Consider the following 27,350-nt stretch of genomic DNA (forward strand, 5'->3'; position numbering starts at 1 on the left):
CACTGGGCTGGATCACATCACATTCAAGGAGAGGCTGAGACAACTGGGTTTGTTCACCCATACAGAATAGAAGGCAAAGGGGAAACTTCATTTCTTTGTATAACTAGCTGATGAGATGAGGATACAGAGGAGATAGAGCCTCCCTGGCAGTGAACAACAATAAGATGAAGGCAACAGACACTAACTGGAACATCCTAAGGTCTCACTAAATGTAGGGGAATTTGTTTGTTTTGGTTTTTTTTCCCCTGTAAGACTGCTCACGTATTTGAACAGTCCAAAGAGTTTGTGAGACTTCAGGACTTCCAGAAATCCATCTCAACATAAATTCTATGATTCTATGTTTTAATAATTCTGTAGTCCAACACACATTTATGGTCATCTATATTGCTTGTGTTTGTGCAGGGATAAAGAATGGAATCAAAGAACATCACCACCACTGTGAGAGAATTTGTCCTGTTGGGCCTGACACAGAATGACAAGCTGCAGTATTTTCTCTATGTGATCTTCTTTCTCATCTATGTAACAACCTGGCTGCTGAACCTCACCATCATTGCCACTGTGGCCGTGGATCAGCAGCTCCACACCCCCATGTACTTTCTCCTGGCCAACCTCGCTGTCCTGGACATCAGCGATTCCTCAGTCAACACTCCCAAACTGCTGTCAGGCCTCCTCAGCCAGCACACCGTGATCTCATTCAATGAGTGTTTCCTCCAGGTGTTCTTCTTCCATTTCATGGCAGGTGCGATGTCGTTTTTGCTCGTGGGGATGACGGTTGATCGGTACGTGGCCATCTGTGAGCCCCTGCGCTACCTGGCCATCATGAGCTGGAACACGTGCACAGCACTGGTGGCAGCTGCATGGTGTGGTGGATTTCTTCATTCTATTACACAAACTCTTTTCCTTCTGCAGCTGCCATTCTGTGGCCCAAATGTCCTGGACAATTTCTATTGTGACATCCCTCAAATCATCAAACTGGCCTGCACTGACACTCGCAGGGCTGAACTACAGATGGTGTTTAACAGTGGAGGGATCCTCATCACCCTTTTTGTGACCTTGATTGTTTCTTACATTGTCATCTTGCTTAAGATAAGGACACGCATCACAGAAGGGAAGCGAAAAGCTCTGTCTACCTGTGGAACACAGATAATTGTTGTGAGCTTAATATTCATCCCCTGCATCTTCACCTATGCCCAGCCTTCTAAGAAATACCCTGGGGACAAGGTGGCCTCCATTGTTTACACTGTGGTCACTCCAATGCTAAACCCCATGATCTACACACTGAGAAACACTGACATGAAAAAGGCCATCAGGAGAACACTGAGGAAAATATTTCTGTCTGCAGGAATTCAGAAACCAGACCAGACAGTAGATGCAAAGACATAAAATCTGCTGTTTCCATGACAGAACTTTGTGTTCATCACAGATATTCCTGCTCCTTCAGTAAGTGAGCAGCTTTCTAGATGTGAGATGGGGACAACATTCACCTCTCATCAGCTTAGGAAGGTCAGTCACACGGAGTGTGCAGTAGGGTGGAATGTCTAGGGCCTAATAAAAGTTGTCTGTAATAAATCCCCTGCAAAGACATGACCATGACACACCCTGGCTGCTGGCCATGCAAGAGTCCTACCCACACCCTGTTCCCTCCTGTGGAAATCACAGCTGAGCCTTCCACTCCAGCATGGCTCACTTCTCTTTTAGGTTTCATCTCTAAGTTAGCACTGATGCCTTTCTGAACCTGGAAATAAAACAACACCCTTTGGAGATAATGTTACAATGGAGGGGATGTAAAGGCTGGTTTTTATTGGAGGCCTCCAGTGGCAGACATGGAAAATGTCCACAAAACACCCACCATCCCCCCACAGGGTGAATAGAGTTTTATAAGTTTAGCAGATTAGCATATTTGACAAAAATTGCCAGTTAGGAGCACAAGAGGTGATGCAATTCCCCCCAGTTAACCTTCTCTGAATCCTCCCCCATCAGATGGAAACTAAACTTTGTTTATAAAAATATGTCTTGAGCTGGTCTCAGTCTTGATTCCTGGGGAGAACCAAGATAGAGTAGGGGCCTTGGAATGTGTTTTGTCTTTTTGCCTATCAGGGCAGGGAAAAGTACTGGGAAAACTAGCTAGAATACAATAATAGGCTGCAGAGATGCTAATATATGTGTAATGAATACAGAGAATATATAAAAGAAAAAAGGCAAAAATCAATTTGGCATCAGCAGAATGGCATCTGCACATTACTGCACATTACATCTGCACATTACTGCATTAGTAATTTCACCAGCAATGGTGAGATAGAGAAAAAAGCATTCTGAAAATGCTTTAGTGGGAGAAAATTCTCAGAGCTGCAAGGATTATTTAGGTTTAGAGCTGTTTGAGTTTAATTCCCTTAGAGAGACAAGAGAGAAATGAAATCCCTCTTGACAGTAGAAAAAAAAAAACTCCCACAAAACATATAAACAACTGAATGGAAGATAAACTGATAAGAGGAAGTAGAACTCAGAATAATAAAAGGAAAAAAGATAAAGTAATCAAAGCAAACAAGAGGAAAAACCTTCCTGTGCCACTTTTTGATGCTTTGTCAAAGGTCAAAATTTCATGTCATGTCTTTAAATAAAAACACTTCTCAACATTCTTTATTTTCTCCATTCTTCCTTCCTTCCATGGAGAGCTGAAGGGTTCATTGTGCTGGCTGTGTGTAGAAATTGAGTGATATTTAATTTCTCAGCTCATTTCTGTGAACCCTTACCCATCAGCCTGCCCAAATGGCAGCAGTGGCACCAGAGGCTGCACCCAGACTGAGCTGCTGCACTCACTCCCTGCTCATGGAGGGTGAAAATCCTGTGCCAGACACTGGGCAAGGCTTTGGCTCTGCCTCCTTTACATAAAGTTTCCTTTGTCTCTTCAGTGTTTGTTTCTGGCTCCAAGGGTGGTAATTACAGAATTGTGGCATCAGCTGTGGTTCTGGAGTGGTAACCCAGGTGCCAAGGGGTCTTAGTTAAAGCTCTAAGGTGCATGAATTTATTTGTAATTATTTACTGTATTTATTATTTCTTGTAATTGATATTGTTCCTGAACCCTGTGACCTCTAGAAGCCATCATCTAGAATTCTCCAGATCACTTATAATATTAATTCAATAAATCAAACAATCCTTCCTTCCTTCCTTCCTTCCTTCCTTCCTTCCTTCCTTCCTTCCTTCCTTCCTTCCTTCCTTCCTTCCTTCCTTCCTTCCTTCCTTCCTTCCTTCCTTCCTTCCTTCCTTCCTTCCTTCCTTCCTTCCTTCCTTCCTTCCTTCCTTCCTTCCTTCCTTCCTTCCTTCCTGTATATTAATAAACCCCTTGCAATGCCAATAAAAAATTAAACTCAACACTGACCTTTAATGCCATGAGCTGAATTAAAGAAGCAGCACATTCCAACAATGCTGAAACTTCATTATGTGGTTCTAGAGTGAAGAATCAAGTACTGCACCAGCAAGACACATGTAATGACTATTTTAGCTGCTTTGTTGGAGCTGCTTTAAGGAGATCAATGCACCCATGACAAGAGGGGATTTGACAGAACCATAAACTGTGGCAGCATGTCAAGAGCTCAGCAGACCATATCAAGACAGATATTTAAATCAGTACCAATTTAAGCCAGAAAAAGTGAATGAATTAGTTATTAAATATCATTTCACACAGACTTCTGAAAGTAATTAATAGAAAGAAAATAAAATGATAAATCACATGATTTTTAAAAAATGCATTATTCCATAAAAATGCTAGAATCAGTAGCTCACATACTGGGGAGATGAACCCAGGCACAAATTTCAGCCCTGCCTATTTGTGTAGCTGTGATCCACTGAATGGCATCATTTAACCAGAACTTCCCTTTTTTATAGAGAGAGGATGGTGTAAGTGTGAGCTCAGTTCTAGCAAAGCTGATGGCTGTGCTTCTTAGAGACCAAAAATCAGTGATTGTGATTTACACCAGCAAAATACCTGTCATGTTTTCTACCACATCAGTTTTTATTTGAGGTATCTTTCATGCACATGTGGCATGTGGAAACAGGAGACAGAAGAGATGAATTCAGGAAAAAACAGAAAGTTGCTGATAGTGTTTGGTGGGAGGGCATTGCAGCAGGTATAGAAAAGGTTTGTTCCAAATGGATGAATGATTTTGGATGTCTCTTTCTCCTTGGACCAGAGTCTGAAACATCTTAAAAAGAGGCAAAACTAAAAGCTTTAACCATTTGGAATGCAATGTCCCTTAAAGTGATTAACACTACTGTTATTACACTAAAGTAATTAAACTTTTTAAAAGAAATGCTTCTTTCAGTATTACCTTTCCAAGTAATAAAAGAAGAAAAAAATTCTGTTTTTACAGAGGCAACAGTAGATCAGCTCCCAGAAGAAAAGTCTGTAGAAATGTAAATAAGTTTCATTAACTCTTTCTCCAGTGTTCTAATTATGAAGAAAAAGGAGTTTCAACAATACAGAGACAAGTTAAGTTCCCTAGAGGAGTCTAAGCAAACAACATTTCCAAATGCAATTAATCACTTTGTCATTAACTTGTTGTTGTGAATCTTCTGAAGTCAGGCAATGACTTCATCCTGAGATAACTCACGTTGCCTTTCTCTTTTACAAGCAAACTAAACAAAAAAAGAGAACATTATCCTCAATTATCCTGCCCCTTACTGCCTTTATGGCCAGGTAACTAAGATGAAAAAGAGACAGCCCTCAAAGGTCAGTATGGCCACATTGCTAAGGAAGATTTCTCTTGCTTGCCCTCGGTATGGAAAGCACAGTTTGAATGTTGCAGGCTCAGGCCTGGGCTATTCACCAAGCCAGAGCATCTCTTCTAGCCAGAATAAACTTCAAAACCCTCCCAAATAAATACTCCTAGGCTGTAGCAGCCCTTCTCTCTGTGTGCCCTTGCAGGTATGAGCTAATCCTCTGGAAATTCTTCTTTCCATGCCTGGATGAATTTCTCCAGCTGAGACTTGCAGAGTGCTCTCATGCCATGGCTCAGACCCTGCAGTGTAACAAATGCTGGAAATCAGGAATGACCATCAGTTAATCTTTCTTTCCTTTGCTTTCCCCACACCTTAAATGGAAAACACAAGGCTCTGAAAGAAGTGAACTAATTTCCTTATCACTTTCATTCAGTGGATCTCTTTTCCAGGAAGGAATGGAAAACATATAATAAGGAAGAAAAAAAGGCAAAGCATAGTTGTAGGGACACATATTGAGAAAGCAAGAAATTACAGCCTGAAAAATATTCCAGGCTGGAGCTTCTCAGCTCTGTTCCCAGCCCATAAGCTGGTCCAGCTCAAGGCTAGGGAGAATTTCTCCCGGGGTGATAATTTGGTCAAAATAAAAAAGAATTAATAACAAGATAGAAGCCCTGTTGTGGTGTGTGCCCAGGCCCTGGCCATGGGGTGTCTTCTCTCTGAACCAATCTCCTTTTCTCTGCTCTGGGAGTTGCAGTCCTGCTATAAAACCAAGTGTGCTCCTGAATAAACTTGGCTCTTTCTTTCTGTCCTGAAAGACAACCATGTTTATTTCCGCTGCACTTAAAGGGATAAAATCCCTTTGCACGACTACACGTAGTCCCTGTCAATTAGTGTATGCTTAGCCTGAAAAGTCCTCTGTAAAACAGTAATTCTTCAGTGAGAGGGTGAGGTGAACTCCTGTAATGGAAGTGAGGAATTCCAGCCTGGATACCTGAGTTAGACATGGGATGTGTTCTGATATCTCATGTATATATTGTACTCTTAAGGAAGAAATTGAGATAGAAATTTGAAATAATTTGCTTCTGAAGCAAAGAATAAAGGCAAAATATTTACAGTTGTGAAAGAGATCTTTGAGCCTGCAGTTTCCCCTGAGGTAGTAAACCATTAGAAACCACCAAAAATTGAAATAAAGTACATTAATGGACAAGAAAATCTTTATTTCTTCATCAACACAGCCACCACTCTGATTAGTACTTCTTTCACTTCTTTATTCCTCAGGCTGTAAATCAAAGGGTTTAATGTGGGAATTACAGTTGTGTACATGAGAGCAAGGATTTTCTTAGCCTCTTGTGAATTACTGGATTTTGGCTGCAAGTAAATCAAAGCGCCACTTGCACAGTACAACGTCACGACAGTAAGGTGTGAGGAGCAGGTGGAGAAGGCCTTGTGCCTGCTGTCTGCAGAGGAAATCCTCAGGATGCTGGAGACGATGCAGGCGTAGGACAGCAGGATGAGGCAGAAGGGTGTGAGGATGACGAGCACAGTGGCCGAGATGAGCTGCTTCTGGTAGCCAGACGTGTCGGTGCAGGACAGCACGAGCAGCGGGGGGATGTCACAGAAGAAATAATTGATCCTCCTGGGCCCGCACAAGGCCAGGGTGAACACCCAGGCTGTCTGCAGCACCGACACCACTTGGCCAGTGCAGCAGGAGAGCAGCAGCAAGGAGAGGCAGGCCCTGGGGCTCAGGATGGCGCCGTAGCCCAGGGGCCAGCACACGGCCACGGAGCGGTCGTAGGCCATGGCTGCCAGCACGTACCACTCGGTGGCCGCCAAGAAAACCACGCAGTAGAGCTGAGTGACACAGCCCACGTAGGAATTGCTCCTGTCCTCGGACAGGAGGCTCGCCAGCATCTTGGGGACAACGACTGAGGCGGTGGAAATGTCCAGGAGGGACAGGACGCGGAGGAAGAAGTCGATGGGCGTGTGCAGGGTGGGGTGCACTGTGACCACGCAGATGAGCAGGTTCCCGAGGAGAGTCATGCTGTAAACGAAGCACGTTGTGAAGAACAGCAAGTGCTGGAGTTCTGGGCGGCTGGACAGTCCAGAGAGGACAAATTCAGTCAGCAGGGTGTGGTTTCCTGCATCTTGCTCCTCTGCTGGCTCCATCTGGGAGGGATCAGAGGGACAGACTGTCAGAGCTGTAGCCACTGCACCGAGATCACAGCCAGGAGTCTCCTGGCAATGCCTGGAGAGCTGCTGGATCAAAGGGGGTGACTCTAGAGCAGCTTGGGCTGAGCACAGCGAGAAGGCAATGGCTGTGCTGGTGTCACTGCCCGAGACAGTCACCAAGCCTTCAGCCAAGAGGAGCTGGCCTTTAAGGGCTGGCTCCATCATGGGTGCAGGGTTAACTCCTCTCCCCCGAGGTGTCAGGTCTGTGTTCCCAGCTGGTCCCACAGGCACTTCCTGCGGTGAGGGGAACGCCCAGATGACAACTGAAAAACCCACAGACCAAAGAAAGAAAAACCTTTTTGTCACCTTAGGAGCAGTGGGCATTGCTCATTGCACTCTGTTTCTCCTGCTGAGTGGGCTGACAGGGCAGATATCCTCCAAGATATCTGAAATTACCTTTAGAGCAACTCAACTTCAGAAATCCAGGGAAGTTCAGGCTGCAGGAGGCTTTGGCTCATATTAACATCAATCCCCAGCTGTCAGAAATACAAGAGCCCATTTTTGGGGAAAGCACACCCAAATGGAGAAAACAGAAGCTGTGAAGGGAAGACCTGAACCAATTCCTGTCCACCAAAACACCCACAGACCAAAGCAAGCAGCACCAAAGGAAACCAAACAAAATATTCTGTCTGTAGGCAGGCAAAGGAAGAAGGAATAATCCGAGGCAGAGGTAGCCCTAGAGAATGATGAGGAAGAGCAGAGGGGGAAGCTCAGGACCATCCATTCATGACTCACATGAGTTCCCCTGAGGAGCTGCTGTGTGTGGGATGTTCACACAGTGCTGGACCAGCTCTGTGTTTTCTCACTGCCCAGGACGGGAAACTGAGGCACTGCAGGAGAGAAGAGATCAGCCTGCCACAGAGGAGAAAGGGGTGGTTAATTCTGTGTCCTTCAGACTCAGCACCTCTTACCAAAGGCCCCACCAGCCACTGCCCTACAAAACAAATCTCAAGGCACAAAATGCATTTTGGCATCAGAAATATATCCATGAATGGGGACAGACACTGCTCTGTACACACAGGGACCACATCCACAGAGCTGGCACACGGAGAAGGACTCAGCCCCAAAGGCAGAGCAGCCACACAGCCCTGCCAGGACCAGTCACCCCTGGGCTGACTCCATCTGATTTCTCTTCAGGCTGTGACTCACACGGGACATCTTCTGTCTGTGGGTTTGGTGCCATGAACACAAAGGTGCAAACTGCATCCTGGAGCCACAGAGGATTTTAACACACAAGCACAATAAAGAAACTCCCAATATTCTCAGACATTTGATGGTCTGATGTATTTAAAAGGGATCTTTCTGGGTTTGACTGTTTCCATTACCATAGGACACTTTTCTGAGTGATATCTCAAAATAACCTATGCATGACAGATAGGGAATGACATGAAAAACTCCCTGCAGTCTCTAACAGCACACATTCACACTGGTTTTCTTAATTGTTAGATCTATGTAGCCAAAGTAGAAACTACCTAATTCTGCTCTCCAAACCTATATGAAAGTTTTAGATTATTGCTGTGATCATTAGCTCTGTATTAAAGTCAACAACATTCACAGCAGCCACTGTTTTACTGACAGTGAATGTTTTACTGACAGTTAATCTTTTATTCCCTAATTCAGAACACTCCTCAGAAACAAACCCTCAATTTATGTAAATTGTGTGTAGTGGCTCTGAGAACCTTTAAGTAAGCTTTGGCCTGAGCTCTTCCTTGGATTTTCTTTATGTATTAACAATTGACATTTTGAAGTAAAGTCAAAATTTACCAAGTCAAGATACAAAGTCAAAATACCTCCAGCAGTTTTGCCATCCACTCCCTCCAAAATGGGTCGTTCAAATTTTGATAGAAGTATTTCCATGTTTTCTTACATTAGGAACAGCGTTGGGCTGATGATTCCTACCGCCAGCTTACTCTGCAGATTAAAAATTATATTTTAAATGCAGATGATCTTCTGCCACAGTTGGAATAATCTGTTGATGTTAGCTCATGGCATATACCATAGAAAGTCAGCCAAAGACTTGTCTCACAGAGAAGAAGAAACGGGATTTGTTAGATTTGTTTCAACTCAGTAGAAGTGGCTGCAGCTGGAAAGGCAGAGACCTTGATGCATCTCTATTTTTTCCTATGAAGGGAACAGCTGAGCTGCCTGGTTTAAGTAGAGTCCCTCGAAATCCCTGAGTCCCCTGCCGGTGGGATGGATTTAATCTGATTTCAGAGCTGTCAGGGATGGCTGTGCTCCCTCTGTGGGCAAGGCATGTAGCAAACAATGACACCCCTATAACAGCACAGAAATGCTGCTCTGCATGGCAGCCTGAGCCTGCCCTCACTGCCTGTCCAGTTGGACCAGAGGGACTCCCTCAGACACAGCATCTCATGTCTGACACGTCTGAGGCCATGGACCCTGCACCCTCAGCACTGGGGACTGCCTGCTGATCTGAGAGGGCTGAGCAGCAGCTGGAAACATCAAGGGAAGGGCGACTCCAAGGACAGAATTAGCCTGATGTTGCCTTTGCTTAATTGGACTGGGTGCCTTTAGGGCAGTGCTGTCCCTGGTAGGAGAGTTTTCATTCAACTCCAGCACTCAGTCTCATTCTTCAATCTTAAGTGGCTGCTTGTCAACTGTGAATCCTTCCTTCCTTCCTTCCTTCCTTCCTTCCTTCCTTCCTTCCTTCCTTCCTTCCTTCCTTCCTTCCTTCCTTCCTTCCTTCCTTCCTTCCTTCCTTCCTTCCTTCCTTCCTTCCTTCCTTCCTTCCTTCCTTCCTTCCTTCCTTCCTTCCTTCCTTCCTTCCTTCCTTCCTTCCTTCCTTCCTTCCTTCCTTCCTCTTTTCCTATCAATTACAGTAAGAAAAAAAATCAGACTTGATTGGAATTGCACAAATTAAATCTGTACCTAGTACCAACCTAAACAGAGCTCTGAGCAGCATCACCCAGATGTGGTCAGAGAGATCTGGTCTGGGAAAAGACTGATAAGAGAACCAGAGAATGAAGACCAAATTTACACCAAAGGCAAAGGGATCAATAGCAAATAGGAGATTGAAGTGAGGGGGGAAATGAAGTTTCTTCACTCAATGACTCAATCTTTTAATTTCACAGAATTTGTTTCTTATCCATATAAGAGAGGTTAGCAAACAGAGATTTCCCTTCTGCAGCCATTGATGGCATGCAAATACTGGTGATCCTCTGAGCCAATCCCCCCGTGTGGTCAGCAGAGAGGAAAAAACACTAAGGATGGAATTCATGTGAATTTTCCAGATCTCCCACTACTTCTGAAATTGTCCCTTGAAGGCCTGATTCTGCCTTTGGTAAATGAGAATGGCCTCCTGTGTTCACCTGAGATTACTCATTGATAATCTATCTAATATTTATGTTTCTAAAGTTTTCTAATATAAAATCAGAGCTTTGGTGAAGAACACACAAATCATTAATCAAATCATCATTTAGCATTATGAGAAATGATTCACCATGATTATGTGCTGAGTCTCAGGACAGAGGCCATGACTTTCCCTCATTCATTGTAAGATTTACTTTTTTAAGACATTAAAATAACAGAAGCAGCCTAAGTACATAATGGTAATGTGCTACAAATGCACGATATTCAAGATATTCAAGATAATAAAGATATTCCTGGGAAATAGGAAAGCAATGCTGTATGGCTGTGCCCTCACCTGGAATACTGAACAGGTTCATGTCCCTGCTGGGGATGTTGGCCTGGGTTTCTCGGTTAAAGCAGTGAAAAGAAAGATTGTTACAGGGCAAAATGATTCTACAGGCAAACAAGAAAGCCAATGTTGCAAGTAGAAAAATAGGTCTCAGAATTTTCCACTGCAAGAAAACTGAAAAACAACTTCTAGCTTAAAGTGTAACATACCAACTTTTTGTGAATGGAAAATAGTAACATGACTATGGTAGTGTTGGTAGTTAGGATAGGCTATAGGTTATAGTAAAGGTATTGATTGGTTGTTATTTATTAAGATGCTCTGCAATGAAAAGTTTATAATGCATTGTAACCAGAACTAGAGTGGCTTCAGACAAACCCACAGCTGTGGTTGAAAAGGCTGTGGGCTGGGCTCTTGTCACCCACAAACTGTGAATTACTGTATCATTTAAACAATAAGCAGCATTTGAAGTCCCTCATCTCTCGTTATGGCTCTTACACCTAGACCGTAGGGTTTTGGTTTTTTTCCTTTTTCTTGGAATGGTTTGAACCTGCTCTGGTCTGAAAACCCAGAGCAGCAGCAGGAGCTCACACCTGTGTCCCACCAGGGCTGGCCTGGGCTGTGACGTTTCCCAGCTCTGGAGGGACTGAGAACAAACTGAGTGAGCTGGGCTGAAACCACAAATTCTTCTGAATTTGTCATCTCCTCCAAACAGCAAGAGGTTTTATCACTTAAAATTATTCATTTTTGTGCTGGGAAGCGTTTTGCCTGTTAAAAAAATAGGGTTTTTTTTCCCACTTCTCTCTGAAGAAATATGTCCCCAAACCAGTTCTGGGAGGGACTGCTTGAATCTGTTTCCTAGAGGAACCCCATTCAAAACTTTTCTCCCAAATTTGCCCTAAACCAGGACAGCCAGTCACGCTCTGGCTCTGGAGGATTGCTCTGCTCTGCAAGCTTTAATGGGAATTCCTCCTTCCCACCCTCATCCCTTCCAGCACACAGGTGTCAGGAGGATCCCCATGCACCACCTACACTCCCTTGCCTTGTCACAGCACAGGGCAAGGGCCAGCATGCTCTGAAGGATTGATTTGTGGGCTTTCTCGAGGCCAAAGCCACGTGAAATTGGGAACATCCTGCAGGTTTCACTGGCTGGGCCCATGGCCAAGGAGGGGCAGGGAAACAGGGGCTGAGCCCCTTGAGATTGTAGCCCTGGAGCCAGAGCTGCCAGGGAGGGCTCAGAGGGCTCAGGCAGGGCTCTCCCCTTGTCCTGCACACACTGACCCTGCTCCTCCTGGCCAGGCCACCTGCCCATCTGGACCTGGGCCCACATTCTGCCTTCCCAGCTGCCCCTCAGCCTTTTCCATCACCTTGGACCAGCCACATCATCTACAACACCAGTGCTGGAGGCTGTGAGGCTCCCACTGGCCTTGTCCCTTAGCTGCTCTGACTGGTGATTTCTGACTTCCCAAGGACATCTCTGATGGCACTCAGCCCCTCTGAGAAGAGCCAGGATCTTTGCCTGGCCCTGGCCAGCTCTCCCCATTCCTATCAGAGGAGGGGGGGAAACAAAAAACAAATAACAAAACCAGTCTGGACAGAACCAGCCCCCATGCAGGGTGCCAGGGTCTCTCTGCAAAGGTCTCTGATGGGATTTGCACTCAGCAGAGGCCCCATTGCTCTCCCTGTGCACTCTGAGTGCTCTGGACTAGCCCAGGCCTCTCCAGCTCTTTGAGAAGATTGTGACAAAAACGCAGAGAATGTCATGAACCACTCTCCAAGCCACAGTCCAGAGCTGTGAGATGAAAGCAGCAAATGACACAGATGCAGGCAGGCTGAGGTTTCCTGTTTCAGCTCCACACACCATTTATAAAGGTTGCCATTCTGTACCTGTCCCCTGCCTGGCCAGAGCAGCTGGTTTGGTTCATCAGGACAGTGGAAGAAGATGCTGCTTCTCCTTCTGATCTCAAGTGCTTTTGTCCTGCCCTGGGCTGGGGCTGGTGAGTACACAGAGAGGGGACCTAGACAAGAGCATGCAAGGGCACAGATGGACACTGAGTAGTCAATCTCAGGCAAGGTTCCTGCTCTGCCTTCTCTGCTATCTCTACTCTCCTGCTTTCCTCTCTCCTCCTATCTCTCAGCTCGGGGTGTGCCTGAAACCAGTGAGGCATTCCAGGCACTAGAGCTGTGCCCTTTGCTGACATTTTGCTCATCCAGAGCCAGGGGTGGTCAGTCACCCCACACAGTGCTGCTTGTCTTTCTCTCCATTGCACCAGCAATGCTTTGGATCCCAGCAAGGAGAGTTGCTGGGATCACTGGCACATGACATCAGAGGATGAGCCTCTCCCTTCATGCAGACCCAAACTCGACAGGAAATAGCAGCACACACCATATTAACATTTCCCATCTCTCTTCCAGGAAGGATCATTGGTGGGAAGGAAGTTAAACGCCACTCCAGACCCTACATGGCTTTTTTAGAAATCCAAGTTTCAAATCAGTCTGTCCCAAAGACTTATAACTGTGGAGGGTTCCTGATTCGCCCAGATGCAGTGCTCTCAGCAGCTCACTGTGTGGCTAAAGAAGGGTAAGATCCTTTCTTTCTTGTACAGGTGATTTTTTTCCTATCTCACATAATCCTGAAGGACCTCAGCCCTGGTCTGGGCATAAACAGCACCCTGTGCCTCTTCAGGCAGAGCAGGGATCTCTGGAGCTGAGCAATCCCCTGTGAGTTGCAGGAATTGTCTGCCAGGGGCTGAGTGTCCTTGGGGACAGGAATGCTCACAGTGCTCCCCAGGGTCATGGATCCTGCCATGGCTTAGAGCTACTGCTGGACAAGAGGGTCCAGTGTCTCCCCTCCCCTGCTTCCCTTTGCCTTCAGCACGGGGCAGCTGCCCCTGTGCTCTGTGAGTGTGGGCTGAGGGATGCTCAGCTGGGCTCTGGCAGGAGCCCAGGGTCCAGAGGACAGCTTGCTGACAGCTGCTCTCTGGGGAGGTTTATCCCAGCACCAGCTCCCTCCAGCGCCCTGCACTGGGGGCTGCGTTGTGTGGCCAATGCAGCTGGAACGTGTTGGTGTTTCCTGGCAGGAGAGTGAGGGTCACTGTGACCCTGGGAGCCCACAACATCCGTGTCCGAGAACGGAGCCAGCAGAGGATCCATGTTAGAGACTGGGTCATCCATCCCAAGTATTCCCCTGGTGACTTGAAAAATGACATTGTGCTGCTGAAGGTACGGCCCAACACATCCTTCCTGCCTCAGGGATCTCCCCCTGCTCACCTCCCCAAACTCTGAACGTGTTCCTAATCCTTGGCTGGCTCTAACCTCATATTCTCTCTGCCTGACAGCTGAAGCCAAGGGCCAGGATCAATGAGAATGTGAAATTTATCTCCATCCCCAGCAGCAGGGAACGTGTGAGAGAAAGAACTAAATGTAAGGTGGCTGGCTGGGGCTGGACATCTGTGGAAGGGCCCTCCAGTAATGTGATGATGGAGGTGGAACAGGAGGTGCAAACCGAGGACATATGTCAGCAGCAATTCAAATGTAAATACCAGCCTCAGTCCATGATCTGTGTGGCTGATGAGGACGGTGAAAAGGCACCTTTCCATGTAAGTGTTCTTTTGGGATGCAAGCTTGGGAGGAGGGTGGGGCTGAACAGTCAGCTTGGTTCTGAAGTGAGAGTAAAAGGACACCAGAATGAAGCAGGACCTTCAGAATGATGAACTGAAGCTCTGAAGCAGATGTGCTCCCTGAATTGAGGTGCATTTTCCTAATTATCAACGTCATTTGCTGTTTGAATTACTTGGGGATGTTCTACCCAGCCTAGGCAGTGCTTCAGTGTGTAAAATCTTTGTGACACCCTTACTAGGATGGCTTAGATATTTCCCCATGTCTAAAGTAAATCTTTGTTCTTTTTGAGCTTTTGAATCTCAAAGAGCCCCCAGGCCTGAATGGTTTGGGTGGATTTAGAGGAGTAGTGAGGCAAACCCTGCAGAGCTGGGTCCAGAGGGGGGAGGTGGTTGGAACAGGAGGCTCTTCCCATGGAGGGAGGGAAGAGGAAACTTGTTCCTTGAGGCATGTCTGACCCCTCTCACTCCTTTCATGCCACAGGGTGATTCTGGCGGCCCATTAGTCTGCAATCGTAAGGCTCATGGCATTGTTTCTTATGGACCTCAACGCAGCATCCTCCCTGCAGTATTTACCAGAATCTCGTATTTTGAGCCCTGGATACGTAAGGAGCTGAGGAAGTTTGCACTCCAAGAGCTGCCTGGCTCTCCATCCTCTGACTAAAATGCTCAGTGCCCCTTCTCCACAATGCATCAAACACCTGCTGGTGCTCAGAAGCTGCCGGGGCAGCTGAACTGGGGTCAGAGCAGCCCCCGTGGTGCAGGCACGGGCTTTTGCAGTAAGGAGAGTCTCTGTGGCAAAGTGAAAATGCAGGTCCCAAGTACACACAGCTTTCCCATTGTTCCCTTTGTCCCATTGCTGCTTCAGCTCTGCTTTCTGGCCATCAATAAAAGCATCTTCAGACTTGCTTGTGTCTGCAGCCTTCTTGGGAACTGGATGCAAACCCTGAGTGTGAGAATGAGGAGATGACACTCTTTGGGAGAAGCTGAGGTTGTAGGGACAGTGCAGCACAAGTCTCAGTCCCCAAATGCTGCTAGTGCTCCCCTTGTCTCCATCAGCCTCTTGCAGTCAAGCCAGCAGGTTGATGCAGCAGCCTGTACAGAACATTTATCCAGCCTGTCAGGAACAGAGGCAGCTCCACCTGCAAGGGAAGACCATGTGGGTTTCTAGTACCAGCTTGAAACCCTCTTAGGATGCTTAGACAGACTAAAGGCCAGCCTGTTCACACCCTGTGTGCTCTTCAGTGTCCTTGAAGCTCAGTTGAAGCATTTTCTTTACCCCTGTAAAATGCCTGTGGGTTGAAGTGGAAACTTTCTCCCACTGGATCAGCTGACCTGGATGGGCCAGGAGGTGGCCTTGTGGTGTGGTGATGGGATAGAAAATGTCAAATATGGCTGAGGCAAAAGCAGTACTGCAGAGATAAGCCTGATCACTTGTGCCAGGAAGAGTTGCATTTCTTTTAGGCTTTTTAAAAAGATTTCTGATCATTTATCTAAGAAGGCATAGAATGTACCCTCAGCAAGTTTGCTGCTGATGCAAAAAAGGAGGGAGTGGGTGGTACACAGAAAGCTGCTCTGTCATTCAGTGGGACCTTGACAGGCCAGAGATTTGGGCAGAGAGAAACCTAAAGAGGTTCTACAAGGACAGGTGTGGGGTCCTGCCCTGGAGGAAGAACAACCCCAAACACCAGGCTGGGGGCTGACCTACCAGAGAGCAACTCATTGTTTCTCACACTTTGCTTTGCCTCACTCTTCACTGCCATGCAGCATTTTGCCTTTTTACAAATATTTTTTTTTTGAAAGGCACCACCATTGATTGGCTTAACCCTGGTCCAAGGTGGGTTTATGGTCAAGCCTTCTGGAAATGTCTGTGTCTGGTGTCAGAGCATGTGAAGGCAGCCCCATGTCTGTTCTCACAGAGGTCACCCTGCTCAACACCACATCCGTGCTCAACATCACTTCCTTTTCCTGCTCTGGTGGTATCACCCAAACCTTGGTGCTGAAACCAGCTGAGCCTTTCCCACCCTGAGGACCCTGTGTGCAAACCAGATCTGTGAGTCATGGATGGGGAACCTTGCATGCAGATAATGAATTGGAGCTGTTTTCTACTCTGCTGCACACTGACACAACCCTGGAGTCACACAAAATGGTCGAGGTTGAAGGGACCTTCAGTTGTTGTCTGGTCCAATGCCCCTGCTCAAGCATGGCCACCTAAAGCCCCAACTGCTCAGGACCAGTTCCAGGTGTTTTTGGAGCATGGAGACACCTCAACCTCCCTGGGCAACCTGCACCAGTGCTCGGCCACCCTCACAGATGAATGGTTTGTTTGCTGATGCTCAGGGCCTCTCCTGTTTCAGTTTGTGCCCTTTGGCTCTTGTCCTGTCACTGCTCACCACCATGGAAAGAGCCTGTGTGCCTCCCACTCATATCCAACCCTCAGAGATTGACATCCATGGACAACAGCCCACCACCACCTGCTCTTTCCAGGGTAAAACCTCACAGCTGTACCAGGTGTTGCCCATAGGAGAGATGTTCCAGTCCCCTCTCCATCTCCATGCCACTTGGTTCAACTCTCCCCAGCACGTCTGTGTGCAGGAGCACAGGATTTCTGGACAATTAACCAGTGTGATTAAGCAGAAGTCACTTAATTGTTTACATTATGCTCTACTTATACATTCTAAAACTCCTGTGCACAGGATCACACATTATTTGATTGGTGCCTTTATCTGCACCACCTTTTAGGAAATATGATTGGTTAGAGTCCAGTGCTTCACAGCCCTCCTTTATCTCGTTTTTGCAGTCTTGGTATTCTGCTTCTCAGCTTCTTTTTTCTCAATTTAGTACGATTTATGTTCCAGTAACCTTGATGAATTTCAGAGGGTTCTGATAAGAATAACTAAAAATGGTTTTGCTGGGGCACACTGTGGCCTAAGATGTTCAAATACATTGCTACATCTGTGTCTGTTTTACTGGGAGCTCAGAACTGCCCACGGTGCTCACTGGTACTGGGGTGAGGGGAAGGATCACCTCCCTCAAGCTACTGGAAACACTCATAATTTGGGTAGCCCTAAAATAATTTGGGTAGTAATTGATCATCTAATTCAGCCCCTTTGCAATGAGCAGGGACACCTTCTGCCAGACCAAGTTACTCAGAGCCCCATCCAACCTGGCCTTGAATGTTTCCAGGGATGGGGCATCTAAAGCTCTCTGGGCAGCCCATTTAATTGTTCTGACACCTTCATCCAAAAAAATTGATTTCTTATATCTAATCTAATAATTAAGATGCTAATCTTCTTCCTGATATATATTCTAATAACTAAGTGGCTAATCTACTGTCCTTTAATTTAAAACTATTAGCCTCGTAGTATTGCAACAGGCCCCAGTACAGATATCTGAGTGACATGACTCATCGTGATCTCCAGGTAGATATTCAGTTTTTCCTAATTTATTGTTTAAGTATTTTTAATTCTAATTGTGCCTGAAAATTTCTATCACCTGTCCATCTCATTCATGTCCTGAGAAAACTGGAGCACAGGGGGATCAGAGTGTAAAAGATATGACTTTTTTGTTAATTAAGATTTTTTTCTTTCAATCATTAAAAAGGCCTTGAAAGCCTTTTGCAATGGTGACGAATATTCCTTCTGTTTCTGTGTATAATTAGTACAGCAGGTAAAGGTAGTGCTAATTAGAGCAGAGAAAGGCTTTGCAAACAAAGCCTTTGGCACTGCTGGGGATTGCAGTAACAGGAGGAGAGTCTGGAATAAGAATTGTCTTGTGCCAGCACATGAATCAAACTTTGACTCAGATCTCTCCCTGCTTAATTACAAAGACACTTTTCCTCTCTCTGCTGATTCCCACCAGGGTATAAGCCGGACTAATTCCCTATTAAAATGTTTCCATTTCCATTCTCGCTGTCACAGGTAATTAGAACAAAAGACAAACAGTAATTAAGCTGTAGGCATTCACCGAAGCACAGCCGGGAGCTCCCTAATTAACCACACGATGCTTCCAGCCAGGAGAACAACCCCCGAGCTCATTAAGGCTGGCAGCATTTTAATGAGCCCCTGCAGGACCGTGGTGCCAGCTCCCCGCTCCTCGTAGCTGTGGCAAAATGCGGCGAGGTGCTTTGAGGAAAAGACGAGGCAGCAGCAGAAACAAAAGTCATGGGAGCTTTAACAGAGCCCAGCGCGGGGTGCGAGACAGAAACGGAGCTGGACAAAGAGTGCCCGGCAGGGCTCAATGGAGCTCAGCGTCACAGACTGGCCACACACAGCCGGGGAGCCCCCAAATCCCCTGCACCAGCCTCTGCTGGCACAACAGCCCTGCAGTGCCCCCAAATCCTCCTGCACCAGCCTCTGCTGGCACAACAGCCCTGCAGTGCCCCCAAATCCCCTGCACCAGCCTCTGCTGGCACAACAGCCCTGCAGTGCCCCCAAATCCCCCTGCACCAGCCTCTGCTGGCACAACAGCCCTGCAGTGCCCGGGCAGCGCTGCTGTCACAATGCACCCATGGCATGCGGGACAAAACACAGAGCTGCAACACCCTGCAAAGCTGCACCCAAACACAGACACACAGCCTGTGCTGCAGGGCACAGGGTCAGCCCGGACACGGCCACTGCAGCGCTGCAACACTGTCACTGCAACACTGTCACTGCAACACTATCACTGCAATACTGCAACACTGCAACACTGTCACGGCAATGGTCACTACAATACTGCCACTGCAACACTGCAACACTGCAATACTGCCACACTGCCACAGCAACACTGCAGCACTGCAACTGCAACACTGCAACATTGCAACACTGTCACTGCAACACTGCAACACTGTCACTGCAACACTGCCACTGCAATGGTCACTGCAGCGCTGCAACACTGTCACTAAAATGGTCACTGCAACATTGTCACAGCAACACTGCCGCGGCAACGCTGTCACTGCAACACTGTCACTGCAACAGAGTGATTGCAACACACAGTGAGTACAACACTGTCACTGCAACACTGTGACTGCAGTGGTCACTGCAATGGTCACTGCAACGCTGTCACTGCAATAGAGTGACTGCAACACAGTGACTGCAACACGGCCACTACAACACTGTAACTGCAATGGTGATGGCAACGCTGTCACTGCAACATTGACTGCAACACTGTGATTGCAACATTGACTATAACATTGACTGCAACACTGTGACTGCAACACTGTGACTGCAAGGCTGTGCCTGCAGCACACACAGTGTCTGTGGCATTGTGGCTGCTCAGGGCTGGGCTGGGCATTGGTCAGGACAGCAATTGTGCTGTGCACCCCTTGATTCCTTTGGGTTTTATTCCTCCCTCTCTGCTGCATTATTATCGTTGTTGTTATTAGTATTATATTTCACTTTATTTCAATTATTGAACTGTTCTTATCTCAGGCACTGTTTCACCTTTTTCCAATTCTGCTCCCACCCCACCCTGGGGGAGGGAGTGAGTGCTTGTGTGATCCTTAGTTGCCAGCTGGGTAAAGGTAGAACAAACTAGAAAATATAAGAGGTACTGAAAGAAATAATGAGAAGAAAAGGTTTTAATTTTTTAAAATGTCAATGCAATGTTAGTTATTATAATTATACATTTCTTTTCTTTCCCTCTTCTCTCCTTTCTCTTATTTTTATTTTTGTAGGTTTTGGTGTTTTGGGGTTTTTTTAGGGATTGGCAGTCTATTGTCTATTATTTGTTCAAGAAAAAGTGATCTCCCAGGGACGTGGTGTCACTTGTTACATTAGATATTTTTGCACAGGTAGCCTCTGTGCAGACACTCACACCAGGACACACCAGGCCACAGTCAGTGGGAACAGTCAGTGGCCAAAGGATCAATGCCATGAGGTTCAACAAGAGCACTGGCCAAAGTGGCCACAGGCTCTTCCCCTGGCATTGCTGAGAATTAGAATTCAGCCAAGCTCCAAGGAGAAGGTAATTCCCTATGAAATCCTATATGGGAGACAAAGTTAGGCTGTAATTATTAATTACTAATTAATTATTATTAGTATTAATTGTTAACCCACGGAAAAGCACACAATAAGGTATCACAATTTGGGGGAGTATGGGAAATTTTGGGAAAAACCACTCTCATCCTTGCACAGGTTGATTATTTTAGCATAATCAGTGACCTTGGATGTTCAGCCACACTCTCACTGTCCAGGAGATTGGGGATATGTCCAGAGTTGAAGCAAAGAACCACTCCAGCAAAAGTGGAAAGGACCATTCCAAGTTGTCCTGACTATCCACACAGCTGTAAAAATTCCTGGTGGAGATTCCTGCATTCACCATTATCAGCCAAAGGCAGCCCCAAACCTGGAAATGCCTTTACAGCTAAGACTGAAACAAATGTTCCATGAATGTACTTGGGATCCAGGGTTATCCTCTACTGGCTTAGAGGTTGGACAAGGAATTTTGGTGATGGGTAGATGTGTATGGCAGTGATGCCTTCAGTTTTAGCTTTCACGTATTTTAGATTCTGCACTGCCTTAGTGTGTTTTGGGAGTTGCAAGTACAGAGAGCTCTCAGGGCCTTGTGCACACAGGCTCAGAGATAGAGAGGGATACAAGGTTTGACCTAAACCCTTGGAAAAAGCTTGGAGAATTAGGACAGGGAAAATGAAACAGACATAAAACAAGAATATAAGTTCATAGTTTGAGTAGAAATATGTTTTAAGCAGAGATATGTATTATGTAAGCAAAGTAATATATCAAGTAAGAGAGTAAAAGATTTTAAAGTTTGGCAATAAAAGTTGTTATAAAGTCAGTTAGAAGCTTTAAATGTATCTATGTAGGTTTGTGAAGTGTTCTATGATTGGTTAAAAATGACACATTGCAGCAAAGCCATGAAAAGCAAAGCAATTCATGATTGGTGTAAAAAGATGGCATCGAGTTTTGTAGAAGTAAGTGACTGGCTAAACAACTAACTTAGCTATAATGCCTTATAGCTGAGAATTAGACAGCTTCTGATATTATGGCATTAAATGTAACACCTGTAACATCTCACCCTTCTATGAGTGACACCATGAGGCAATAAATCATCTTTTAAAAAGTCTCTCAGTTTCCCCATCTCTGGTGATTTTGATCTCCCCATAGTGTGTGACTCTGAATTTCATATAAAGTGTTCCAAGTTTTCCTCCCAGCTCAGGCACACCGAACAATCCTTTTCCAGCCCCAGAACCAAGGACACGCTGCAGCTTCAGCCCCAAAAAGTGCAAACAGCAGCGAATTGAGGAGAGAATCTGGGAGGATGGGACTGCAGAACCTGGAGCTGGAATTGGACAATGAACCCCAGTGTGGGAATGGACCAAAACTGATAAAAGTGTGAGAACTCGTGACTCTGAGTCCATCTTGGGTGTAGCCATGGCTGGGCTCCTGCACTGCCCAAGGTGAATCCTTTGAGGGCTTTTTAAAAAATCCCTACTTTATTCCTTTAACTCTGTCCAGCCTCTGTTCCAGGGAGCCTCTCTCAGGCATCAGTAGTGATTGTAAACACAGCTTTGTGGAAGCTGAAGTTCTAAAAATGAGCATATTAATAAGAATGGTATTTCTGTACTTGCTTTGGAGCATGGTAGCTCAATGTGTTCTCCCACACTGGAGCAGAGGAAAAGCATGAGAGGAAAGAAGCAGCAGAGGAGAACCCCCAAGAACTGACCATAACCCTCCCAGCCACCCTGTGTGTTTGGGACAGTGCTGGAATGAATGAATAAACATGAGCACAGAGAAGGGGAAAGTATAGGTATTTAGTATTTAATTTTATTTCTCACAATCTAAACTATTGTAGCTGCCAATAAATTACATTGGTTTTCCCCAAATCCAGTATGTTTCACTCCCAGTAGAAATTGGCAAACCACCTCTCTGTCTTTATCTCAACCTATGGGAGCTTTTGTTTCTGTTTTTCCTCTTTTCTGCCTCTGCTTTGTCCCACTGTGGGGTGGAAGGTGTGGGTGGAAATTTGGTTATTCACTAAGGCTAACCCATCCCAGCAAAGGGGGGAAATGCTGAGGCAAAGCCTGATGTAACAGAAGACTGCAAAATCCTTTCTGTGCTGGCATATTTTCATTTCCAACAGAAGGAGTTACATAACATCTAGAAAGCACAAACCATTTGAAATCAGCATCTTTATTTCACAATACAGATGTTGCATCTGGGAAATAATTCAGGTATTGGAAAGGGCTACTCCGTTCACATCTGCCTCAGGGAGCCAGAAAACTTCAGAATTCTCTCCTTTAAAGCTTGCTTGACTTGCTTGTTCCTGAGTGAGTAGATGTATGGGTTAAGGGTCTGAGTCAGCACAGAGAAGAATAAAGAGAGAATTTTGTCAGAGTCCTGCCCACCTCGCTGTGCTGGGCGGATGTACCTGTAAATGCAGGTGCTGTAAAACACTGTCACCACGATCAGGTGAGCTGAGCAGGTGGAAAATGCCTTCCTCCTACCTGCAGATGATGGTATGTGCAGGACAGTGACAATAATGCAGCCATAGGAAACAGCAGTTACTGTCAGGGTCCCAGGGAGGATGATGATGAGGATGATGAACATCAGCTCTTCGATGAAGCCTGTGTCTGTGCAGGACAGCTGCAACAACAGGGAAGCATCACAGTAAAAATGGTTCATGACATTGGGACCACAGAATGGCAACTGCACAGTCATAATGGTGGGAGGAAACATCAAGAAAAAACTCAGTGCCCAGCAGGTCAGGATCAGCTGCAGGCAGAATCTGCTGCTCATGACAGCTGTGTAATGCAAAGGGTGGCAAATGGCAACGTAGCGGTCCAGGGACATCACTGCCATGTGGAAAAGTGTGCAGGTCCCCAAGCAGTAGAAAAACAGCATCTGAAGGAAACAAGCAGGCAGGGAAATGGTCTTCCTCTCTGTCAGCAGGCTGTACAGGGTGCTGGGGAGGAATGTGGAGGTGAAGGTGATTTCCAAAAGGGCAAAATTCCTGAGGAAGTAGTACATGGGGGTCTGAAGGAAGTTATTTGTAAGAGTGATGCTGATGACAGAAATGTTTCCAAGCAGGATCAAGACATAGGCAATGAAAAGAAACAGAAAGAAGGTGATCTCCAGGTGGCGGCTGTTTGCCAGTCCCAAGAGGACAAATTCCACTACAGTTGTGTGGTTCATTGGGACATCACTGCTGGCAGGAGAAGAAAAGATCTGTTTTAGGAACTGTTGGAAAACAACTGGACACGTGTCAGTTTGGCTTTACCAACATTACAGAGCAATACTAGCAACAAACCTCTTGTAACAGACTGGAGCACCACAGTAACCCACACATTAAAAATCCTGGTCATGGAAAAGAAATCCAAGCTCCACTTGTAAGACTGAGTCCTCACCCCAGTCAAAACAATTCCTACTCTCAGCACACTTGAGAGAGGTGCAAAAGCTGTTATAGACCCTGGGTCTCTCTGAATGATCTGACAACATCCACCCTCCAACCAAACCAAAAAAACCCCCAAATGCCCAGAGTGAGAACTTCACCTGGTCCAGAGAATTTACCACAGAGGAATGCAATCACACCACAGACTGACCCTGAAGCAGGTTAGATTGGTTCAAGGACACATTAATATGGCACAAGAGAAAGTTACTGCAGTTAAAAGGAGACAGAGAGAGGTAGAGACTCTTCAGAGAAGAGGCCAGACAGAAGGACAGCAGTGCTGCAAAGTTAAGGCTGCCTGAGAGACACAGACACAGAGAAGGAGAAGTGCTCAGAGAGTGGTTGGATGCTACAGCAAGCACCAGGGTGAGAGAGGGAATGGGAAAAACTGGGGGAAATGTTTCTTTACCCTCAGCTCTACAGCTCCATGGATCAGCTCTGGTGCTGATGGACATTCTTTGTTCCTCAGAGCCCCCGTGCCCAAGCACCCCTCGCTCTTACAGCACCCACCCCAGGCTCAGGCTGTGCCCTGTCCTGTCTGTGCCACTGCTGCACTCCACCCCACGCCGTGATCTCGTGAATGAAACCTGAAAACTCTGCCTGATGCCCTTCAAACACAGTCTTTACTTGCAGGCTTGCCTGGTCCCATCTGTGGTTTTTCAACTGCATCCTCCCTCCTCTTCCTCCCAGACACCAGCCCTAAAGAAACCTGGTTTGTTTTGCACTCATGTTTCCCAGGGTTTGTCTACGTTATCTAGATATTTTAATAATTTTAGATTAATTTCAGACTCATTTCAGATCTTTCTGAATGGCTGAAATAAACACCAACACATGAACAAATAAATGGATTTCCAAGAAAAGCAAGCCCATCTTATTTAGCTGATAACGCATATCAAACAAGACACTCAAATTTCCCTTTTCAAATGCTCAACAAAAAGATAACTATAAGCTGGGATGCTAGAACCCTTCTTAATGCACTATTCCCATCAAATCTTTCCCCTTAGTGCCCTTTTCCCAGCAAAACACAGGAGTTTATTGGCATCATCTTATGGTTGTTTCTCAAAAAACACCAATACAAAACAACTTTCCTCTCACAAACCATACCAAATACACGACATATTTTTCAATACCACAGGTGGACCGATTATCTGGAAGTTGAGAGTTCTCTAAACCAAGAAACTCCCTTGGTAACAGCTAAAGGCTTTTACTTTAGTATGAAAACTAAAAGTTCAGTTTTCCAAGTCAATGTCCCTTTAAACTTTCCCTATTCTTCAGAAAACTACACCCAAACTCTAAGAAATGCTCCAGGTAGTTACCAGTATATCCACAACAATCCGGGATGCTACAAAAAGTATTCTGAGCCTGATTCTGTTTCTCCTTAACTTAGTTTGATGATTGATTTTTGGCAATAAAATTTCCTCTCTCTTCAGCTCTTTTATATAACAGTGGCAGTGTATTACAGCCTTGTGTTTCCTCACTGTGTCAAACCTCAGGGACCAATTAGGTATCAAAATCTGAAAAAACACCTTGTGGGAAAACACTTGTGAAAGAATAGCAAGAGTATAATCAAACCATGGAGAAAATGAGATTGGGAAGGACCTCTGGAGGTTCAATCCTTGCTGAAAGCAAAGCTGGACAAGGCTGCTCATGACCTTCCCTCAGTAAGTGTGGACATCTCCAAACACAGGGATGTATCAACTTCCCTCTGGTGCCACAACTTCCCTTGTGTTTTCATTGTGAATATTTATTTCCTTTGTGCAGAAAGGATTTACTTTAAGCCATGACCTACACCTCTTGTTCTGAGAGCTCTAACTTGTCTCTGACTCCCCCCTCAGGCAGATCCCTCCTCTCGACTTTGTCTTCTCTCTGCTTCTCCTCAGGTGTGATGTGCCCCAGTTCTCTGATACACTCACTTGTCCTCCACACGACTCACACCATTCTAATAACATCTTTGGGGTTGTTTTGCACTGTGCACAGTTGTCCCAATTCAGCCTCACAAGTGCCAAGCAACAAGAATTCAGTGCCTGGCCAGAAGAGCTGGTGGGTGCAGCCTGGTGTGCAGTGACCCTTCAGAGGCAGTGCTGGTGCAGGATTTCTTCAAGACCTAAACAGCCACCATCTAGAACCCTGAATGCCTTTGGTGTGCCAAACACCTCCTCCAAAGTGACATCAGGAAACTGGAGAGGTGAGTTTTGTTTCCCATGGAAAAGAGCTCACTGTTCTTGTCCAGGTTCTTGTAGCTGGGACTGGGCTCGTGCCTGCTAAAATTCCACATGGTGCAGGATTTCTCCGACTACCTAGAGCCCTGGCTGCCTTTGGATTGTCAAATGCCTCCTCTAAACTCACATCAGGAAACTGAGGAAACTGGGATGGTGAGCTTTGTTTCCCATGGAAAAGAGCCATGGTTTGTATCCAGGGGTTTGTAGTCAGGAGTGGGCTATTGCCTGCTAAAATTCTGAACAGCACATCCTCCCCAGGAGCCATGGGGCTGTCCAGAGCTGCTCCACAGCCTGCAGCTGGGGTTATCAATCCATGGGCAGGATGAGGGAGCACAGCTCCCTGCTCATGGCACAGCTGCTGAGAGCACTGCCAGAGGCTGAGCTCAAAGCACCCGTGTCAGACAGGAATCACACCATCAGTAAGGTTGGAAAACACTCCCAAAATCAAGTCTAACCTTCAAACAAACACCACCATGCCCTCTAAAGCATATTACAAAGTGCCACATGCAGTCAGTTTTTGAACATTCCAGGGATGGTGACTAGAGTATTAAACCACCCTTTGGTATTATTTTTGTTCTTTCTTCACTGTTAGAAATGAAGTGACCAATGTGGATTCCTAAAGCAGAGACCTAAAGTGAGGAGGAAATACCCTTTTCAAAACTTGTAAGCCAAATTCAGTTCTAAGTCAGTGAGGATTAACCCAGATCCTTACTTAAACTGGGACTCACTCATCTCAGTCAGCTCATTTGTAGTTGTGGAGAGGAGGAAAGGACAGTCACTACTGAAAATCTCAGTTCTGCAGAATCAAAACTCCACATTTGACATTTAATGCTTTCCCTCTTCTTGAGGGAAGCAATTCAGAGGTTGGGTTTGATTCCTTCACTGCACACCAAGAACAAATAAACGAAATTACCAGTAACCATTTAGAATAGGAGGAAAGACAGGGACTGACTCCAAGCTACAGCCTATCTCTTTATTTGTAACATGTTTTCCTCTAGTTTGCTAATGTTTACAGAGCAAATAATAAACCAATAGCAGATGATGTTTGGTAATGAGGAAGTTCTGATGTAGGAGAGGGAAGTCCATGATGATATGTGACATGTATTTCCAGCAGGTTCATGTGTCACTGTGCTGGTTGTTAACCCATGGTCTGTGCCAGGACTCATCTCACTCAGCTCCTTTACCATCCTGGTTCATTTGAGGTCAGGGTGTGCTGCTCTCACTCTGTTCCATCCCTTTGCCTCACCATCCTCTAGCAAATGCATGCAATATATAGATGTAATTGTGTTTTGACTTGAATCATTTCTGGGCTTAACCTTCACAGGTGCATGCACTCAGGTTACAGCAGGTGGGCAGGATGGCTCTGGTGAAAGTTAGAGCCATGGTGAAGTTCACAGAGAAGTGTCTCCCATGGGAACAACCCCAGGACATAACCAAAGAAACTCCTCTTCCTCAGTGAACCGAAAAAAGATTTTTAGAAGTGACAAACTGACAACGTCCCCATGTTTTGGCTCCCTGAGCTGTTGG

The 27,350-nt window shown here is 45.9% G+C and overlaps 4 protein-coding genes across 4 annotated transcripts; 2 read left to right on the forward strand and 2 right to left on the reverse strand.

Moving 5' to 3' along the window:
• Window positions 1–411: 411 nt before the first annotated feature.
• Window positions 412–2,624, forward strand: LOC106864002 (olfactory receptor 4D1-like). The gene has a single exon (XM_014893590.2). It carries the CDS (start codon window positions 412–414, stop codon window positions 1,381–1,383), a length of 972 nt encoding a protein of 323 aa, XP_014749076.2. The 3' UTR covers window positions 1,384–2,624.
• Window positions 2,625–5,931: 3,307 nt separating this feature from the next.
• On the reverse strand, window positions 5,932–6,882 carry LOC106864661 (olfactory receptor 10A7-like). Its single transcript, XM_014894266.2, has one exon. The coding sequence runs from the start codon at window positions 6,880–6,882 to the stop codon at window positions 5,932–5,934; it is 951 nt and encodes a 316-aa protein (XP_014749752.2).
• A 5,579-nt stretch (window positions 6,883–12,461) lies between these two features.
• LOC106864005 (mast cell protease 1A-like) lies at window positions 12,462–15,121 on the forward strand. Its single transcript, XM_014893592.2, has 5 exons — window positions 12,462–12,597; window positions 13,016–13,181; window positions 13,681–13,822; window positions 13,939–14,199; window positions 14,702–15,121. The coding sequence occupies exons 1-5, from the start codon at window positions 12,543–12,545 to the stop codon at window positions 14,879–14,881; spliced, it is 804 nt and encodes a 267-aa protein (XP_014749078.2). The 5' UTR covers window positions 12,462–12,542; the 3' UTR covers window positions 14,882–15,121.
• A 7,291-nt stretch (window positions 15,122–22,412) lies between these two features.
• LOC106863993 (olfactory receptor 6E1-like) lies at window positions 22,413–23,351 on the reverse strand. Its single transcript, XM_014893581.2, has one exon. It carries the CDS (start codon window positions 23,349–23,351, stop codon window positions 22,413–22,415), a length of 939 nt encoding a protein of 312 aa, XP_014749067.2.
• Window positions 23,352–27,350: the final 3,999 nt, after the last annotated feature.

The sequence above is a fragment of the Sturnus vulgaris genome, chromosome 27 (assembly GCF_052056855.1).
Source record: "Sturnus vulgaris isolate bStuVul1 chromosome 27, bStuVul1.hap1, whole genome shotgun sequence".
NCBI classification, from domain to species: Eukaryota; Metazoa; Chordata; class Aves; order Passeriformes; family Sturnidae; genus Sturnus; species Sturnus vulgaris.

Coding starts and splice junctions, on each gene's coding strand:
- LOC106864002 (XM_014893590.2), top strand. CDS start 412: ATGGAATCAAAGAACATCACCACCACTGTGAGAGAATTTGTCCTGTTG.
- LOC106864661 (XM_014894266.2), bottom strand. CDS start 6,882: ATGGAGCCAGCAGAGGAGCAAGATGCAGGAAACCACACCCTGCTGACT.
- LOC106864005 (XM_014893592.2), top strand. CDS start 12,543: ATGCTGCTTCTCCTTCTGATCTCAAGTGCTTTTGTCCTGCCCTGGGCT. Junction 12,598..13,015: donor CCTGCCCTGGGCTGGGGCTG/GTGAGTACACAG, acceptor TCTCTCTTCCAG/GAAGGATCATTGGTGGGAAG. Junction 13,182..13,680: donor CACTGTGTGGCTAAAGAAGG/GTAAGATCCTTT, acceptor GTTTCCTGGCAG/GAGAGTGAGGGTCACTGTGA.
- LOC106863993 (XM_014893581.2), bottom strand. CDS start 23,351: ATGAACCACACAACTGTAGTGGAATTTGTCCTCTTGGGACTGGCAAAC.